Consider the following 20,273-nt stretch of genomic DNA (forward strand, 5'->3'; position numbering starts at 1 on the left):
TGGAATTAGTGGAATGCAAGAGGCCATGAACCCCAGGGCTTGCAGTATTTTCCTTGCAGATAGCTGGGTCTTTGGGGCCAGTAGTTTGAAGTAGACTGGCAAATGAACTTGTTTCTCTGGCATGAGGTAGGCCATCTGGGAAGTTGTATTTAAGCTTGCTCCCAGAAATACAATTTGTTGGCAGAGTACAAGATGTGATTTCTTTTCGTTTATGGTGTACCCCAGAGACGTTAGCAATTTCTTTACAAATGACAGATGATTTAATAGTATGTCCTGGCTTTCTGCCTGAATTAGACAATCGTCCAGGTATGGGTATATTTGAATATTTCTTTGCATGCAAAATTCAATGATTGGAACTAGGCACTTTGTGAATACCCTGGGTGCAGCAGATAAGCCAAAGGGCAGTGCAGAGAATTGATAGTGCATGTAGCCTGTTCTGAAGCGTAGGTATCTTCTGCAAGATTCCCTTATTGGGATGTGCAGGTAGTCTTCCTTTAAATTCAGTGTTGCCAACCATGCATCTTTGCCTAGTTTGGGAAGCAGCTGATGAAAACTTAGCATCTTGAATTTTGGGATTACCAAAAAATGTGTTTAGGATAGGCAGGTCCAGGATAGGATGCCAGGAATTGTCTTTTCTGGGTACCAGGAAAAGTCCTGAGTAGAAACCTTGCCCCCATTCTTCTTTTGGGACAGGCTGAATAGCCCTGATGCTTAAAAGAGAGAGAACTTGCTTTTGAGCCTCTGCCTGCTGATTTGGGGGTAGGTCTGGCCAACCATTTGGGGTTGGTAAGGAGTGGAAGTGGAATCTATATCCTTGGGAAACTATATTTAAAACCCATTTGTCCTGGGTAATAAGTTCACAATTATTTGCATGCAGGGCAATCTTTCCCCCTAAAGGAACAGTCAGTTGAGCAGGGCTTGGAAGGTTTAAAGTTATATCATTGAGACAGTTTACAATAGATGGGAGTCTTACTACTCCCTGGTTTGGAAGTGGGAGCCCCCCACTGCTTAGGCCTGCGAGTACCTTGGGCCTGAAGCCTGGGTGTTCTTCTGGTTCTGGGTTTGGACTGAGAAGGCCTGGCAGGAAAGGACCAATTCTTAGAGGGCCAATGCCTACTAAATCTGGGAGGCTGTACTTGCAGGAAATCTTTAACAGTTTGCATAGATTTAGCTTTTTCCTCCATCTTTTTAAGTACTACTTCTGCTTTGTTGGCAAACAGGCGTCTTGGTTTAAGGGAGCATCCAGGAATTTAGCCTTAATATGATCTGGCAAAGATTGCTCCTTAAGCCAAGCATGCCTTCTAAGTACAGACCTAGTGACAGCAGCCCTGCAAGATGCCTCTAGTGAATCAAAACCACATTGCAAAGTATGTTTTCCAACTTGTTCAGCAGAATGCATTAAGTCCCGTAAATCTTTATTTTCAGCACAGTCAGGAATCAACATAATTTTCTATTTAAGCAATCCAATAATATGCTGCTGATACTTTAACATATCAAAACGGCAGTTTAAGGCCCTAATGGTCAAGGTTGCAGAAGTGTATACCTTCTTACCCAATCTATCCAGTGCCCTGGAATTTCTATCAGAGGGGGTAGGATTTTTGGCAGTAGTAGCCTTAATGCCCTTCGTTCCCTGTGAAATGGTCTCAGGATCTGCAGTAGGATTTTTAAAGCGGAACTTGTGACAGTAGGGTACCCTGTAATACCCATCAGGTTTTCTGGGAGCAGGAGGTAGAGAGTCAGTGGACCAGGCTAGATTCCGAGAAGGCATCATCTACAATGTCCAGTACAGGAGGGATAGCTAAAGGCCTGTGTTGAGGCAGGAGTAAGAATTCCCTAAGCCTCTTTTTGGAGTCAAAGTAATCCTGGCATTCCCAGCGAAAATGCTCCCTAAGAGTATGCAAGGTTTCACCAAAAGAGAAATCCTCTGGAGGGGAAGCAGAGGGAATGCAGTACTCTGCATCAGAATCCTCATAGGTAGATAAGGGCAAATCCTGGTCATCAAAGAAAGCAGAAATTTCAGAATCCTGATCAGAAGAATCAGAAGGAAAATCAGTCCTAGGTCTCTTAGAGGGGGAAGGGTGTCTTCACCTGATTAGAGTAATAAGGTCTTCAGCCATTCTTATCATTTGTTTTTTAGGCATAGGGGCCTGACCATACGGTCTGGGTGTCAGTTTTCTAGCCATGGATCAAGTTTTAGGCCTTGAAGAAGATGGTGTCGGTTTAATATGCATGTCAGTAGGCCTGAATACACCCTTAGAAGCCGGTGACTGCACAGCGGCTCCGGACCCATCCAAGGTAGAGACATCTGCAGGTTCCACAATTGAAGAAGCATCTTGCGGCATACCAGACTCTGAATGGGTCTCAGTAGAGGCCTGCGAATCTGAAGTAGCGGGTATCAGGGGCTGCAAAAGGGCCTCACTGAGTATCGGCGAACTTGCAACTAGCTTAGGAGAAGTCTCGTCAGCATCTTTGGACCTATTCGGTCCGTCTCTGTCTTTATATTTGCGTTTTTTTTCGGAATGTTGGTAGTCGGGTGGCTTACCAAAGTCATTTCTGGATAACCGAACCAAGTACCAAAATATTTAGATCCGTAAATGAACCGATGACGAATAGTACGAGGTTTGAATAAGGCACAAAACTGACAGCGAGGTACGTCGTGGTCTGGGCCTAAGCAAGGAATGCAGCACGAATTAAAATCTTTGAGATATTTGCTTTCCGCAAGAAATACAATTGTTAACTTTTACTGACTTCGGTTTACAGCAAGAAAAAGGATCCCCAATGGGGTACTTAACTTAGTTGAAGACTTCGGATCTGAAACTCGAAAATGAAAAATTCAGGAGTCGGCCGACCGGCACTTGTGAACTGCTTCTACTTCGGGCACCGCACGGCAAGAAAGACTGGTGTAATGGCATCGGCTGCATGCTTTATATCTCTGACTACCTGACGTCACGGAAGATGAGACAGCAACCGATGCAGGACCCAAGACTTTGATAATCAGGCCGACTGAGGGCTACTGCAAGCAGATAACCCCAAATATGATGACTGCAACAGTGAAACCCGAAGAACATCCAGGGGGATGGAGGAAGGGAAACCAGGACTGCAACAGTGAATACAGTCAAACATCTACATTTATGGTACGTGTACACAACTGGACTATGTTCTTCGTGTTTCCCTGTTGCAGTCATCACACTTGGGTTGATTCCCAAAGCTGAGGAAGGGTGAAGGCAGTCAAGAAGTGTTTAGGGCTGGCTAGGAGGCCTTGTAAGTCTGCTGTAGCAAATCCAGGTCTGGATTTAGAAAAAAATATGTAAGTGGTAATGTTTGGTGAAGGTGTGTACAGAACTCCAGGTTGCAGCTTCCAGGATGTCCCTGGTAGTGACTCCCCTGAGAAATGCTGTAGAGGTTGAAGTAGCTCTAGTGGAATGAGTTCTGATCCCCAGAGGGGTAGGTTTTCCATGATGTTTGTAGCAGAAAGTGATGCAGTGTGCTAGCCATTTGGAAATGGTTTGCTTTGAAATGGCCTTGCCCTCTGCCCCTGTAGCAAAGCTGACTAGCAGCTGGTCAGATTTTCTGAAAGGCTTAGTCCTGTCAAGGTAGAACCTGAGCTGTCTGTGCACATCCAAGGAGTGCAGGACCCTTTCCCCTTTATTCTGAGGATTAGGGAAAAAGGTTGGCAAATGGATGGATTGGTTTAAAGCCACGCTGGATACCACCTTGGGCATAAAGGAAGGGTTAGTCTGGAGGGAAACCCTGTCAGCATGGAAAATAATGAAGGGCTCCACCATTATTAGTGCCTGTAACTCAGACACTCTTCTTGCTGAAGTAATAGCTAGAAGTAAGGCTGTTTTCCAAGAGAGGAATTTTAACTCTGCTGAAGCAGCAGGTTCAAAGGGGGTGTGAGCTTCTCCAGTACAAAGTTAAGGTCCCAGGTCGGGATGGGAGCTATCCTAGGGGGCCTTAAATTGTTAGCTCCTCTCAGGAACTGTTTGATAAGAGGGTGACAAAAGAGAGGAGGCTCAGTATTATAATGAGCTGAGATGACAGAGGCATGAATCTTAACGGATGAGAAGGATAGACCTCTGTGGAGCAGCTCTGCTAGGTAATCAAGGATTCGAGGTAAGTTGGGCACAGATGTGTCATTTCCTTGAGACTGAGTCCAAGAACAATATCTTTTCCACTTTTCAGCATAGGATTTTCTAGTACTAGGCCTTCTGGTCTCAAGGATGACGTCCAGCACCTGTTTGCTGAGGGATGCTGGTGGTGCAATTAGGGAATAAGCCAGGCTGCAAGGTTTAGGGTTTGCAGCTGTGGATGCAAAACCTGTATCTCCTGCTGAGACAGCAGGGAAGGTGTGTGATTGTAGGTGCCAGTGTGGCACTGCTGTCAGACTGCACAGGAGTGGGTACCAGTGCTGGCGTGGCCAGTCTGGTGCAATAAGGATTGCCCTTGGCCTGTCCTGTTTGATCTTGAGTAAACTTTTGAGAGGAGGGGCAGAGGAGGAAAGGGGTTGAGAGGTTTTCCCATGTAAAGGATAGGGCGTCCACCTTCTAGGCTCTGCTGTGAGGGTGCCTGGTGCAAAATTTGCTCAAGTGGTGGTTTTGGGGGGAGGCAAAAAGGTCCACCTCCAGTGTTCCCCACCTCTGGGTTAGAAGTTTGAATGAGTTGGGGTCCAGTTTTCACTCGTGAGGATCCAGAAGATTTCTGCTTAAGTCATCTACCAGTGAATTTTGCTTGTCTGGCAGGAACTGAGCTTGTAGGTTCACTTGGATGGTTAAGGCTTCAGAGCCATGGCTAACCTGCATAGTGGGTAAGAATGAGTTTTGCCCTGCTTGTTTATGTACCACAAAATGGTGGTGCTGTCTCTTTATCAGGAGCTGTCCTGGAAGGATAAGGTATTTGAAGACTCTCAGAGCATTCTGTACAGCTAGCATCTCTTTTTGATTGATATGCAGGGGAATTTGTTCTGGGCTCCATTTCCCTTGAATGCATTTGCCTGCCATGTGAGACGCCCATGCATAATCTGATGCATCTGTTGTCAGGGTTTGGGCGGTGAAGGGTTGAGTGAAAGGAAGTCCCTTGTTGTGGTTGCATGCTTCTACCCACCAAAGGAACTCTGCCCTTAGACAAAGTATGACAGGAATCACTGTTTCCAGGTCCTGAGAATGTTGACACCAGAGACTTTTTAAGTACCATGGAAGTTTCCTCATATGCAGTCTTGCATATGGAATTAGCAGAATGCATGAGGCCATGAACCCTAGGGCTTGCAGTATTTTCCTTGCAGATAGCTGGGTTTTGTTGGCCATTAGTTTGAAATAGTTTGTCAAATGGACCTGCTTTTCTGGAGTGAGGAATGCCATCTGGGAAGTTGTGTTCAAGCTTGCTCCCAGGAATACAATTTGTTGGCTGGGCACCAGTTGTGGTTTCTTTTCGTTGATGGTGTATCCCAGTAAATTTAAAAGTCCTTTTACAAATGCTAGGTGCTGAAGTAGCAATTCCTGACTGTCTGCCTGAATCAGGCAATCGTCCATATGGGTAGATTTGAATATTTCTCTGCCTGCAGTATGCAATGGCTGGAGCCAGGCATTTTGTGAATACTTTGGGCGCAGTAGATAAGCTAAAGGGAAGTGCAGAGAACTGATAGTGCATAGAGCCTGCCCTGAAACGTAGATATTTCCTGCAAGACTCCCTTATGGGGATATGCAGATAAGATTCTTTTAAGTCTAGGGTGACTAACCAGGCATCCTTGGCTAGTATAGGATGAAGCTGTTGCAGTGTAAGCATTTTGGATTTTGGGACCACCAGAAAGGTGTTGAGAATTGATAGATCCAGGACAGGGTGAGGAAGAGCCCTCTTTTCTGGGCACCAGGAACAGTCTGGAGTAGAAACCCTGTCCTCTTTGTTCTACTGGAACAGGTTAAATAGCCCTGATATGGAGAAGGGAAAGTACTTCCTTTTGAGTCTCTGCCCACTGGTTTGGAGGAAGGTCAGGCAACCTGCTTGGAGCTGGCAGTGAGTGGAAGAACCTCTATCCCTGGGATACAATGTTTAGAACCCATCGGTCCTGAGTAATGAACATCCAGTTTTTTTGTATGAAGGGCGAGTTTTCCTCCTAGGGGCGCAAGTACTTGGGCATGGCTGGGAAGGATAATTGGAAAGTCATTGTCAACTTTTTCCATATGGGGGTGGCTTACCACTCCCTGGTTTTGAGGTGAAAACACTCCATTGTTAGGATCTCTGCATACCCTGAGACTGTAGTCTTGGTGGTCTGTTTCCCCTGGGTTTGGACTGAGAAGGCCTGAGAGGGACTGGAAAAGACCATTTATTTGAAGGCCACTGCCTACTGAATCTAGGTGGCTTCACCTGTAAGAAATCTTTGACTGTTTGCATAGATTTAGCTTTTTCTTCCATCTTTTTAAGAACAACTTCTGCTTTTGTGCCAAACAACCGCTCCTGATTTAATGGAGCATCTAGTAATTTTGCTTTGACATGGTCAGGCAAGACTTGTTCCTTTAGCCAAGCATGCCTTCTCAGTACAGACCCAGTGACAGCAGACCTGCAAGATGCTTCTAAGGTATCAAACCCACACTGCAAAGTACATTTACTAACTTGATTTGTAGAATGCATTAACTCTTGTAAATCTTTATTTTCTGCACAATCTGGAAGTAACACCATTTTATGTTTAATTAGTTCCATAATATGTTGCTGGTACTTCAACATGTGAAACTGGCAATTCAAAGCCCTGATGGGAAGAGTTGCAGAGGTATATAACTTTTTACCCCATCTCTCTAAGCTCTAGAATCCCTGTCTGAAGGGGTAGGGTTTTTGTCTGTAGTAGCCTTAATGCCTTTAGGTCCCTAGGAAATGGTCTCTGGATCCGCAGTAGGATTCTTGAAGATAAATTTGTAAGAGTCAGGTACTATGTAGTACCTATTAGGTTTTCTAGGAGCTGGTGGTAAGGTGTCAGGAGTAAGACTGGACTCCAAGAAGACATCATCTACAATATCCATGACAGGGGGTATAGCTAGAGGCCTGTGCTGAGGCAAATCTGAAAATTCCCCGAGTCTCGTTTTGGACGAAGGATAGTCCTGGCATTCCCAGCAGAAATGCTCTCTTAAGGTATGCAAGGTTTCACCAAAAGAAAAATACTCTGGAGGGGAGGCAGAGGTAATGGATTCCTCTGCATCTGAGCCCTCATAGGTACTACGTAGATAAGGGTATGTCCTGGTAATCAGAAGGGTCAGAGTCATCAGTCTCCTGGTCTGTAGAATCAGAAGGAAGTTCAATTCTTTGTCTTTTGGCAGGTGATGGCTAGCTTCCCCTAATTAGAATAATAAGGTCTTCAGCCATTCTAAGCATTTGTTTTTGTGGCATGGGAGCTTCAGCATGCGCTTTGGACGTTGGTTTTCTAGGCGTAGTGCGAACTCTAGGCCTGAGAAACTCGGTAGTTTTAGCTGGAAATGAAGTTGTCTGTTTAATATGAATATCTGTAGGTCGGAATACACCCTCAGAAGCTGGTGCCTGCACAGCGGCTCCGCACCCATCCAAGGTAGAGACATCTGCAGGTTCCATAGTCGAAGAAGCATCTTGCAGCATACCAGACTCCGAATGGGTCTCTGCAGAGGCCTGCGATTCTGCTGAAGCAGGCATCAGGGGCTGCAAAGGCGCCTCACTTAGTACCGGCGGACTGGTGACTAGCTTAGCGGAAGCATCGTTGGCAGATTTTGACCTATGCGGTCTATCTCTGTCTTTGCACTTTTCCAGATCATCGGTAGTCAGATGGCTTACTGAAGCCATTTTGGAATACGGAGAACGAGAGCGAAAGAATTTAGCTACAAAAATAACCAGACGACGAATGGTTCAGGCGTTAAAACAAGGTATAAAACCGACAGCGAGGGACGTCGTGGTCTGGGCCTAAACAGGTGATGCAGTAAGAATGAAAATCTCTGTGAGGTATTTGCTTTCCACAGGCAAGACTATTGGTATTTTTTTCTGACATCGGTTAGAGCAAGAAAAAAGAATCCTCAACGGGGTACTTAGCTTTAGAAGACTTCAGGTCTGAAACTCAAAAAAAACGAAAATTTCAGGTAGCGGCCGACCGGCACTTGTGAACTGCTTCTGGCTCCTTCTCGGCAAGAAAGACTGATGTAATGGTGTCGGCTGCATGTTTAATATCCGACGACCTGACGTCATGGAAGAGGCGACAGCAACCGATGCAGAAATCCCAAGACTCCGGTATTCGGGCAAACTAAGGGCTACCTGCAGGCAGATAACCCAAGTGTGATGACTGCAACAGTGAAACACGAAGAACATCTTTAGTTCATTTCTGTGAAGTACTGCTACTTGAAGCAGTGAAGCCATAGAACTTATTTCTAAACGTACCTCTATTTCTCGGAGTTTGGCACGCTTCTCCTCACTTATTTCAGAATACTTTGTTGAAGACTTGGACTCAGGTATTTCCTCTTTAACTGGGTTGTAATAAGTGTGTGTCTCTTCAGACTCAGAACTCTGGCTATCGTCCTCATCATCCTCACTTTCTTCTTTTTCTTGGCTGCTGAATAATAAAAAAATTACTTAACATCTGAAAAGCAAAAATGTGGTGAAATAATACTGCAATCTTCAAGAACGTATATATGACAAAATGAGGGATAACAACTGTCACTAGGACATTTGAACACAGGTATACAAACAGTGCATCAAAAATATGACATACCGAGGCATCTTCTAATACTATTGTATAACCTATTACATAAAAACGGATACAGCATTTTTTTATGTAGAAGATCACAAGAATGGAATGCAAGATTCACAAAAAATGTTTCCCAGTTTATTTATTTACTTATTTCAGTTTGTTAACTGGGAAAGTCCATTGGGCCAAGGTAGCCCGTTTTCAATGGAGGCCCGAGGAGAAAAGCTCCAAACAGAAAGACAATATACAATGTATTAGTACAGCATATGAGAAGCACAGTTTAACATTCAATATACAGCAAGGCAAGATTTTACATATCTTGAAATATATGAGAGGAGTCAATCACCTATAAGATATTAGCAAAAACAATAAATTTATGTTCATTTAATACACTGCATGTACTTAGGCAAAGGAATTTTAGAGAGATGAATTGAAGTAGTGCAGAGATTAGAGTAAAATAGAATAGAGAATAGGTATCAGTTTTGCTATAACTATTCAGAAACAGCATTATTTTCACCATCACAGTCATTACAGTATTAAATTGTTCTAAGTACAAAATGACAAAGTAACTATGATATCCAATGAATTGGGCAATTATTAAACAACTTAACAAATACTTCAAAACAAGTAGCTTTCATGTCTGTCACAGGACATGGGTATCCATAGAAAATGAGGAAAAATACATTGAGGTTTTACAGTTCAACAGCAGCAAAACAATCTAGTTTCTGTACACAGCATCCATTTTGGTAAAGTTTGCCTAAACATGGCCATTCCAGTTTGTCCTTCCTGACGGAATATCACCACTGAAGGCAGCTGAGAATACAAGCAGAATTACTATGAGGTGGACTATGTGTAATGCTTACCACTGTAGTAGAATTTTCAGTGCATTTGTAAAATATCCCAGCAACAGGATGAATAAAACCAACTACAAGATTTCTGGTTCTTTCCTTCACGCACACTGTTACTAGGAAGTGTGAACACAGGTATACAAACAGTGCACTGCAGGTTGAACTCTCCCACCTTATTATCAACCATCCATACATTTGCATCCTTCAGGACATACTACAAAGTCTCAAATCTACATCAAATAGCAAAAAACAAGAAATAAGTAGAAGTGTGGCTTTGTAATTATCAACATGCCTCTTACAAGATCAGAGCTTCCTGATACAATCTAGAAGGCAACCACTCAAAAGAATGAAATTTTACTAAATGGAATGGTAGAAATGTGCAGTTCTATGGTATAAACATGGCTCCAGCAGTTGCAGGGCCCACATGTGAAAGGATTACTCACAATTTTTGTGAGTGTGTGTGTATATTATATATCGAGAGAGAGAGAAAACTTTTGTTAGGCTAAAACTAACACATCACAGATATGCACGAATAAACTACAGAACCTATTATGCATGAGGACATCATTGTCCATTTTTGGGGTGGGGAGGACCCTTATTTACAGACTTTCATACACAGCTTTTACTTCTGAGGTTTTCAGCAACCTAAGCATGTGGCTTTCTGAAATGGTACAGTTAATGCACTAAATTTCATGCCCACGATCTTCAAGTTCTTCCCATTTATATTTTATTTCATACTCTAACAGATACGGAGCTGAAAAAAATATTTTCAGTGGCTCCTAGTGAACTGTGCTCAGCTGGGATGCCAGTCTCTCCAAGCAGTGACGGGACTCAAAAGAAGCACTATGAAGTCTGAGGTCATGACCCACATTTCAGCTAGGTCACATACACACCAAGCCAAGTGCCCCAAATGACTGGTGATCCTGAAAACATGCAAAAAAGCAGTGCAATTTCAGGTCTTCATGAGGTTAATGAAGTTAAATGCAGAGTGGTGATCAACTACTGATAACCATGCTAATGCCCAGAAGACCTCTGCAACACATTTAATAAATACATTTAATGAAGTGTAATCTTGAAATATCTCTTTTTTATTTTTACAATTCCCCGCAACATGCAGGGAGCTTTGTTTCCACACATTTGATACCTAAGCATACTGTGTCTGAGGTTGCACCAATTCTTTCCTCCAAGCTGGCACAACCTCAGAAGCAGTACATATACAGACGAGGTATGTAGAAGCAAACCCCTCACACTGTCCAACCACACATACACACACACAGAGTATGTGCGTGTCTATAAAGAAATTGGGGATGTGGGGCCATAGCCTTCTCACTGGGGGTTACTGGGAGGGCACCAACACACATGCAAAAACACCTCAAACTCAACTTTTTAGTTCTGTTTTGCTTTGTTGTTTTGTGGCCGTCAGACGGAGGAGGAATAACAGAGTGGTCAATTTGTTGGGCATTAGTAAGTTTAGTTTCAGTAATGCAATTAGGCCAACATTTTGTCAGCGTAGTGCTCTAATCTTCTTAAACTTCTGTAGGGCTGGTTGGGAGGGTGGCCTAATGGTTAAGGTGTTTGCCTTACAAACACAATGTGCAGGGTTTCAGTCTCACAAGGGATAATTGGCTAGGCTTAAAATGGCTCACAAGGGCAGTTAGTACTAATCTATGAACCCATGAACAAACATTTTTCTTGCTGTCTCTGGCTGTTCCTACTGAAGCAGTAGAAGTAGTTTTAAAGTGCTTGATAAAATGAAACGTGGAGTCTGTACTTCTCAACATGGAGAAAGAACAGCAGTCTCCTGGGTGCCCTCCAGGACTTCAGACTTATTTCATTGCTTCCTTCCATACTGGGAACATAGTAGAGTGGGCAGTGGAGGTGGGCAGGGTACTGCAACAAATCTGTAGTTTTAGCAGGTCTAGACATTTGAAGAGTTTTATTTTTGTAAATGGAGAAGCAGATGCTCTACCTTCCTTAACCACAAGGCAAAAAAGGTAGAAACCAAAAGGAAGACCTAGACAAAAATAGCCAACCATAATCTGGGTTCAATCAAGGATATGCCTGCTAAGCATCTGTCAAAACATGCTGTGCATGCTCCAAAAAGAAGACGCCCTGAGTTGAAGTTAGTTCTCTCTCACTCTCCAAATGAGGGATACTTCCTTACCAGGTAAGAGGATGGATTTTCCATACTGCCAGGGACTTCAAAGCCTGTAAACACATCCTCTCTTTGTCACAATGAATCTGGCAACAAGGCAAAAAATTAGACGGAATGGTAGAATACAGCACAGAAAACTTCCCTGCCATATAAAAGGGAAAATGGTAACAGTCAATGTTCCCTAGCCCTGCTAAACAAGGCAGAGCAGGACAACTGCATTTCTTATTTATTCTATTCGTACTCAGTCAGTCCAAGACGAAGCCTTCTGTTTACTAGGCATCATTGCTCTTGCTTTAAATAAGAAGCAGTCTACATGTGGATGCACACTCTTCCTCACTCTAATATCAACACATTGATGGAAACTAATCGGTGAAACTAAGGGGCACTCCTTTCATCCTCAGTTAATTTGCTGCCCAATATAGGAACTGGCCAGAAGCCAGAGGACCACATCCCACAAAAAGGCACCAGAAAAGTTGAGTCTACATTGTTGACTGAACACCCTAGAAAATCCAGTGTATAAAAGTTATATACCAACATATCTTCAATGGGGAAATTCAGTCAGCAATCCATAACGTAATGAATGAGTATGGGGCAGTGTTATAGGGTGACAGATCTGGTCACAAGATTCCTTATGTGCTCTCTATAAAACCTCCTGCACCATGGATACTTCAATGCTTTCTGTCTGGATGCTACAATACCTTTGCAGAAGTGTAAACACTGAATCACACAGCTGGAGCACAGATGACCTGTAAAGTGATGCCTCAAACACGAAGCTGAGGTGGCAACACCCCAAAGAAGGTCTAGCAGGACAGGAAGGGACTGGTTATCCAAACAATAATGCTCAAAACAGCCAAACGAACATGAGAAGATGATACTTCCCACAAAGGAAGATTCTCCAGCTCCCAGTACTCTTCTATGAGGGTCTGACATCAGACAGGCAATGGAACCTCATAGGGGAAGAGCACATAAGTCTCTTCTCAGGATCTTGAGGCCTAGGCCACACTTAATCCAGAAGCTGCTCAAAATAGTTGGGCACAGACCTGGCCAGTTGAGCAAACTCCTCCTCTGACACCTAGGATCCCTTACGGGAATGATTTCACTGGGTGATGAAGGGGCCCAGTGATTGATGAAAAGCCCAAGTCAGCTAGTGTGATTACTGAAGATGTTCTTGCTGAAGTTGTTGTCGAAGGTTTCCTTGAAACAGCTGAAAAACATATCCTAATGGCAGTCTTCAACTGGGTACCCTTCCATGAGATGGCGGAGGGTTATCACCACTGGTCAAAGCCCACAATTGAAGTGAATGCAATGATGCACTGCAAGTGCAAAAGATAAAGGCCTCTTTCCCAGCATCATCACTGAAATGCTTCAATACATACTCCTATAAACTAAAGATCAATAAGTGAGCACAGAGGACAGCCTCCCTGGTTTCTGAAACAGGGTTATCTGCACAGGGTAAGACCCATTCAGATCAGATTGTCCAGGGGTACTGGACCTTCTTGCCACTGAAGAATGATAGCAGTACTGATTCTCCAAAGCTCCCAACCTACGCAGACTGTACAACTTGAAGGATACCTTGTCATTCTCCTCCCTCTTCCTCTTCTTGATGTCAGTTCCTTCAAGCTGATCAAGCACTGTTCTACACAGCTGCACTAAGGTGACATTCTTAAAGGATTTACAAAAGTAGGTGCCAGGCCTAGACAATCCATACAGCCACTGTGTGAGGCAATGTTTTGTCAACACATGCAATAAGACAAAAACTGCAAAAGTGGCACAACACACGAAGAGAAAAAAACAGTGGCAACAGCTGTAACCAAACTGACTGAAGCAGTGCTTATTACTCTACACACCTGGACTTACATTGGTATTCCTGGGGCTGAAGGCAGCTTGGCCATCACTATATCTATCCTGGAGGGGGTGTTTTTTTTATATGGCCTACCCACTTCCCTCCTTGCCATCCATGTTCTTCAGTTAAGTCTAAGGGTAACTCTCCTCTTTGGACCACATATCCTCTAATGGAGCATCATCAACGAATGACCATCCTTCCCATGCCAGGGTCTAGATTATATCCTCGAAGAGTCAGTTCAGCAAATGGCATTTTACATCGAAATGCTGTTCAGCGAACTCGCTCTTGTGGGTGGCCTCCTGCTAATTACATACACCAACTCTGAGATCGCACTACAGTAAGGAAAGGGCAAATTTTCCAAATCTCCACTGTACCCCGATCTCACTATGAACAGTTTGCTGAACTGGATTTCGATGAAAAATGCCATTCGCTGAACTGACTCTTCGAAGATAATAATATAACCCCCCCCCCATGCCACTCCGTCAATTGCTCATGTTGCTAATCAAACCCAGGTCAACTGGGCCATAGTCAGGGCTTTGTCCCTCTACACCAACAGACAGGCTCACTGGTTAGCACTTTGGTAAAAAAAAAAAAATAGTACTCTGTACTGAATGCAGTGCACACCAAGAGAGGGTGCAGTGCCCGCCCAGACAATGAGTGCCAGAATGCTTCCATCAAATCCAGTGACACCATCTGGGGTCTTTAGGCACCAGCAGTGGGTAGAGAAGAGTCATCACTCACTGTGTATGTCACATCTGTTCAATGCACTGACATCAAAAACAAGGCAGAAGCCAGACATCCACTTTGGAACTAAGAAATTAAAACAAGGCTGGATAGGACGGATGTCTCTTCCCCCACCTCGAAAAAAAAAAGAAGTCACAAGTAGAACACCTTTAGCCTTATTCTGAACGGAGATAGCTTCTGCAACCCCTTTGAAAATTAAAGACGGATGCCTTCCCAAAAACCTTATGCATTCAGCCTGATTTTCTGCAGGAGGACCCAAGACTTGTAAAATGTGGGTATCTTTAACCTTGCTGAGAACTCTCTGGTATTTTGGGAAGACTCAAAAAACTAGGACAAGCTCAGAGAAACCAAACCTCATGGTTAGCACTAGACATCATTCAAGACTGTTGCTACTAAGTCAACAGGGTTACTCCCCCTGACAGACTTGTCTGTCAAAGCTGGGGGGGGGGGGTGATAGGACTGATAGTTGATGGCATTACTCTCTTTGGGAAGCAGTTTTTTTTTTTTTTTTCTTTTTTTTTTTCAATAATCATTTTTATTGTTTTGCCAAACCATTATACATTTCACACACTATTTACATTATGTACAATATTGCTTCCAATGTTTTAGTTCCATTTTGAATTTCCCTATAATACATTAAGAATAAATATCATTTTAACCAAGTTCAGGAAATTAAAATCACAAAAATTAAACATAAAAGCATCTACAATAGACAATTATAAACCAACTCAAGCCAATAATTTGTATTATTTCTACATTTTCTATCTAATCCAAGAATGTGTTGGTACACATACAGAATGTCCTGACGGAAAGTGGATAGGAACCGCTACATAAAATAATATTAAAGATTTGTTCCCAAATTTTTATGCTGTTTATACTTTTCTTATTATTTCTAATTAACAATAACAGCCTGAAATTTTTTCAACCAATTTGTGGCTATATATAATTTCATTAGTAAACTAATATTCATAATTACAATCTTTTTGTTTTGTCCAAATTCTGGAATATGTAAAATCAGAAATTCCCAGGAGAGTGTTGAGTTTGGTAACCCATTTTTGTAGTTGTAACTTTAAAGAATTCCATAATTTATAAATGCACTTGCAACTCCAGAACATGTGTAACAGGTCTGCTGTCTGATCTATACACTGTGGACATTTAGGTGACTTTTGAATCAAATTTATGAAGTGTAAGATGGGTATAATATGCATTGTTAAATATCATCAATTGAGTAAAGACCAGTTTTTGAAGTGATTTTTAATGTTAAGTTAAGCTCTACTATTTTACTGTCGTCTAGGGATGCCAATTTCTCTTCCCAGTTTTTGGATAACAGAATATGATTATTATATTTTCTCTCTTTGCCATTTTATACGCTGAGGATATATATTTTCTATCTTGTTGCAATGCTTCCCACAGCTGACCTGAAATAACTAGTTCCTCTTTTATTTCAAAACTGGTAAAATAATTTATGGCCAAATCTTTTAACTGCCTCATTATAATTAAATAAGAGATGGGAAGATTCATCTCTTTTAAGATATCATTCCTAGGAAGGGGTATAAATCCCTTACAGTTAATTCCTTAATAAATGGATATTTCTTTAAGTCTATCAGTTGATTACCAATAGTTATATTAGGATTTCCATCAAACGGTTGAAACATCATCATATATTTTAAAAGGTTCAAGGAGGCAAACAGAGTTTGAGTCGCCACTGCCCATACCTTGATGTGTTCCATTAACTCATATTTACTCAATGTTTTATATTCAAATAGGTACAGCTTTAACATTAATTCTCTTTCCTTTTATATGTTTATAATTTAGCAGTACCCATTTGGGTATCCATTTTCTATTTTCGCTATCCAAGTAAGACACCCTTAAAATCCTATTGGCCTGAATCACTGTATAATACATCTCAAAATCTGGTAAATCCAATTAGGAGCCATCAGTTTTCATAGGATATTCTCGTTTTCTGGGTTCCCACAAAATTTCCCCAGTCCTATCTGAAATTGCTTGAAAAGGATTTCGTGATTTTAAGTTGTGCTGCTCTAAAAATATATAGCATTCTGGGAGAACGTTCATTTTATTATCGCTGCTCTTGCCATCATCGGTAGCTTCAACTTACTCCATCTTTTCAAATCCATTGTTATTCGGTCTCCAGTTGCCTTAATATTGTTGATAAAAAATTCTCTATTTTCAGTTGAAAAGTCAATCCCCAAATATTTTATTCTTTCTTCTGTCCTTATTTGTCCTATCAATGGTAGCATTGTAAAGGTGTAGGTGTCTTTAGAGGGAATATTTTGTTTTTTAAAATTTAGTTTGTAATTAGCAATTTTCTCAAAGGTTTGTATTGCTGTTAGTATTTTTCTGTATCTGACACGGTGTGGTACTGTATATATTTAAATCATCTGCAAAAGCAGCCATCCTAACATTTATCCCAAGAAGTACAGGAGAAATATAAACAACTTTTTGTTTCATATGAAGAAATAAAGGTACTAAATACAGAAAAAAGAGTAAGGGAGACAATGGGCATTTTAATTTGAATCCTTTTGGAACATTCATGATTTATATATAAACTAGTGTATGCATTCTTGTATAAATTTCTTAACATAGAAATAAAAAGCTGAGGTATATTGAAATATGATAATGTTTCAAATAAATAAGCCAAATTAACTCTATCGAATGCTTTTTGAGCATCAATTATTAAAGCATATATGTTCATATTTTTATACTTTGCATAAGATATTAAAGTATGAAGAGTTAATGTATTGTCTGTAGTCTGTCTCCCATCTATAAACCCGCCTGTTCTTCTGATATTATCAAGTTTATTATTTTTTAATCTACTAGCTAGAATAGATGTCATGATTTTCATATCAATATTCAACAATGATATGGGCCTATAATTGTCTGGATTTTTGGGATCACTATTCTCTTTCAATAACAGAATTGTTCTTGAGGCATTAAAATGAAGATCATTGCTGCCATTGAAATGATATAGTTAAAGGTCTGTGTCAGAATCCCACTAAAAGATTTATAAAATTCAGAGGTCATACCATCTGGTCCTGGGGCTTTATGTGGCTTTAGTTTCTTAATTGCCTCTAGAACTTCATCAACTGTAATCAATGCAGTCAATTCTCCTGAGAATCCTCGTCAATCTTGGGAAAATTAATTTTCTGTAAGAACTCTTTCCTCTCTTCATCATGCCCATGAGTTTGTTGCTCACCATATATCTGATTAAAAATTGATTCAAAAATCTTCATGACATCTGACTTATCAGTATATAACGTATTATTATGATTTATTTTGATTAATAATGAGTTTGAATGTGATTTGCATATTTAACTAAACTTCTTTGTTCAGTGTCAATTTTCTGTTATGCATAAGAAACAGCTCTTTCTGACATCTTAACAACTCAGTTTCTGTTTGCTCAGTGTAGTTACTCATCAGCTCCTGGTCCAATAATTGTACTTTAGTTTCCAGATCCAGTTGTTCTTTATTTTGGAGTTTTTATAATAAGTGGCTTTCTGAATAAATAATCCTCTTAACAAAGTTTTAGTTGTAGCCCATTCTATATCTAATGGATGTTCATTGTATATTGTATACTAATTGTTTAAGTATCTCTTTAACTTCCTTTACTATATCTTCTTTGGTTAATAGGTATGGGTTTAAGGACCAATTATATCCACCATGATTTTTAGTATTCAAAATATCGGTCTTTAAAGTTAAAGTTATTTTAGAATGGTCTGAGAGCTGTCTAGCTTGATTAGAAACCCTAGGGTCCAGTGAAATGAACACTTCTGGAATTAAAAAAATCAATTCTTGACCACATTTTATGGCAGCTAGAATAGAAAGTAAAGTTTTCTGCCTTTGCTTGTATGTGTTTGTGTTTAAAAGGGTCATATAGTTTGAAATCCGTTCTCAGTTCTTTCAATATCAGTTTTAGAATCTTGATAATGACTGTAGAATAGAGTAAATTGAAGCTATATAATGATGTTGGTTCACATTTGGGGCATAAACACATAAAAGTACTATCGGCTTGTAATTTCAGTTTTGAGAACCACCAAACACCATCTGCCGTCTTTATCTATTTTGTCCTCCAAAATTTCTCCTTGAAACCGATTCTTGATTATAATTTTGTCCTTCATTGTTTCCCATTGGTCATTAGTCAAATGTGTTTCTTGTAATAGAATAAAACCTGCTTTTGATTTAAAAACAAATGCAGAAACAGTTTTCATGTTCTGGAGTCCTTTAACATTCCAGGAATCTATTATCCACATTCTAAACTATGAATTGATGAATAATGGTATCTATTTTTGTTTTCCCCTTAAAAATTGACAAATGTTGGTATTATGTGAATTTTTTTTGACAAAACAGCCATCCCATTACAAAGTCTAACCCAGACATTCCCTACTAAACACCACACTCAAGTAACTACAGCCCTACTATTCATGTAAACTAATTGTACCTGACATGTCAAATAATTCACTTTTAACAAACTTTAAATACAGCAATAATATGTTAGCATTATAATTACTTGTTCCAAAACCTTTTAACTAACAGTGCACCTAATAAGCACACAGTTATTATACATTTGTTTAAAACAAGCCATTATTTAGGTCAGCTATTTATCTTCAAAACATTCCTACAATATTGCATTTAATAGATCATTACAGTTAGACATCATTTTCTGTTCTACTGAACACAGTTAAAAGATACTTATTTATTCACTTATTTACTCACTAAATAAAACACAGTAAGTTACAAAACAAGCCTGCAAAAGAACACAAAAATAGACTGCATTACCTGGATTTACCACTAAGCCATAGACTCTTATACAGCAACAGCCAAACCATACATTTTGTCCATACAAGACACATTTTACCTTATTGATAAAGTCCCAAAAGTTTCATTTTGATTTACAGCAGCTCTTCTTGCTTCCCAGCAGTTGCAGCAGACCAGGCAGTTCAATTTTGAATTTTTGCCGCTCATGGGGAAACAATTATTGACAGGACCTCTCAGCTGTATCACACTCCCTTTACCTTGTTTCCTGCTTCCAGCTAGGAAGATTAAAAGATAAAACAGAGAATTACCAGGCCTGCTGAAGAATGAAGAACACACAAAGGAAATGCAGTCTCCCATTCATTCTAATGCAGGAAAAAGCCAGGATGTACTGTTCAATTTTCAGACGGTGGCAGAGCCTTAAACAGCTTCAAAAAGGTAGGTCTGGCTTTGTATTTACAGTGTATTTAATGCCATCAAGAGTAAAGATTAAACTGTTAGGATATTTCATTTGAAATCTAATGTTTTTGTCAATTAGAAACTTACAGTATGGAGCCAGCATTTGTCTAGACTGTCTTATTTGTACTGGTAAATCCTGTGTTATAGAAACTTTATAACTTTGCCACAATATAGATCCTCCAGATTTTTTTATGGTTAGAAGTATTTTATTCACATCCTGGAAGTTTAATATTTTGACATACACAGGTCTTGGTGTATTTGAAGCTTGGGAATTCCTGTAAGCTCTATGTGCTCTTTCTATGACAATTTGCTGAACATCCACAGAGTCCTTAAGTAATGTTTCAAATATTTGTGTGATAGAAGTGTTCAGCTCATTATATTGGATTGATTCTGGGATCCCTCTGATGATTATGTTGTTACGTCTTGATCTTGCTTCCAGGTCCAGAATTTTGTTTTGCATCATTTGTATATCAGCCTCTTGTGATTCAGATCTTTTAGTGAGCAATGCTATATTGTCTTCACTTGCTGCTATTCTGGTTTCTGCTTTCTCCATTCTTGTTAGAATCCGATTACATGTCTCACTAAATGTTTGTGTTTGGGATGTTAGGTCTTGTAATGCATCTTGTATAGGCAACAATGCAGACTTAATTTCTTCCATCGTAACCTGTTGATCAGATTTTTTTGCAGTTTCTTGCTGTCTGAATGTTTTCTGTCTCTTAAATATGGATTCCTTCTCTGGAGACTGTAATGCTGACAGTTTAGTTTTAA

The 20,273-nt window shown here is 40.5% G+C and overlaps 1 protein-coding gene across 3 annotated transcripts in view; it reads right to left on the minus strand.

The window, feature by feature from the left end:
• LOC122801567 (U2 snRNP associated SURP domain containing) overlaps positions 1–20,273 on the minus strand; it is a 2,423,494-nt gene that overhangs the window by 115,558 nt on the left and 2,287,663 nt on the right. For all 3 annotated transcript variants that reach the window (XM_044071008.1, XM_044071006.1, XM_044071007.1), the window contains one exon: positions 8,380–8,551. In XM_044071008.1, the coding sequence (XP_043926943.1) occupies positions 8,380–8,551 (172 nt within the window). The remainder of the gene's footprint in view (positions 1–8,379; positions 8,552–20,273) is intronic.

Source organism: Protopterus annectens, chromosome 5.part0 (assembly GCF_019279795.1).
Source record: "Protopterus annectens isolate FY-2018-M chromosome 5.part0, PAN1.0, whole genome shotgun sequence".
NCBI classification, from domain to species: domain Eukaryota; kingdom Metazoa; phylum Chordata; order Ceratodontiformes; family Protopteridae; genus Protopterus; species Protopterus annectens.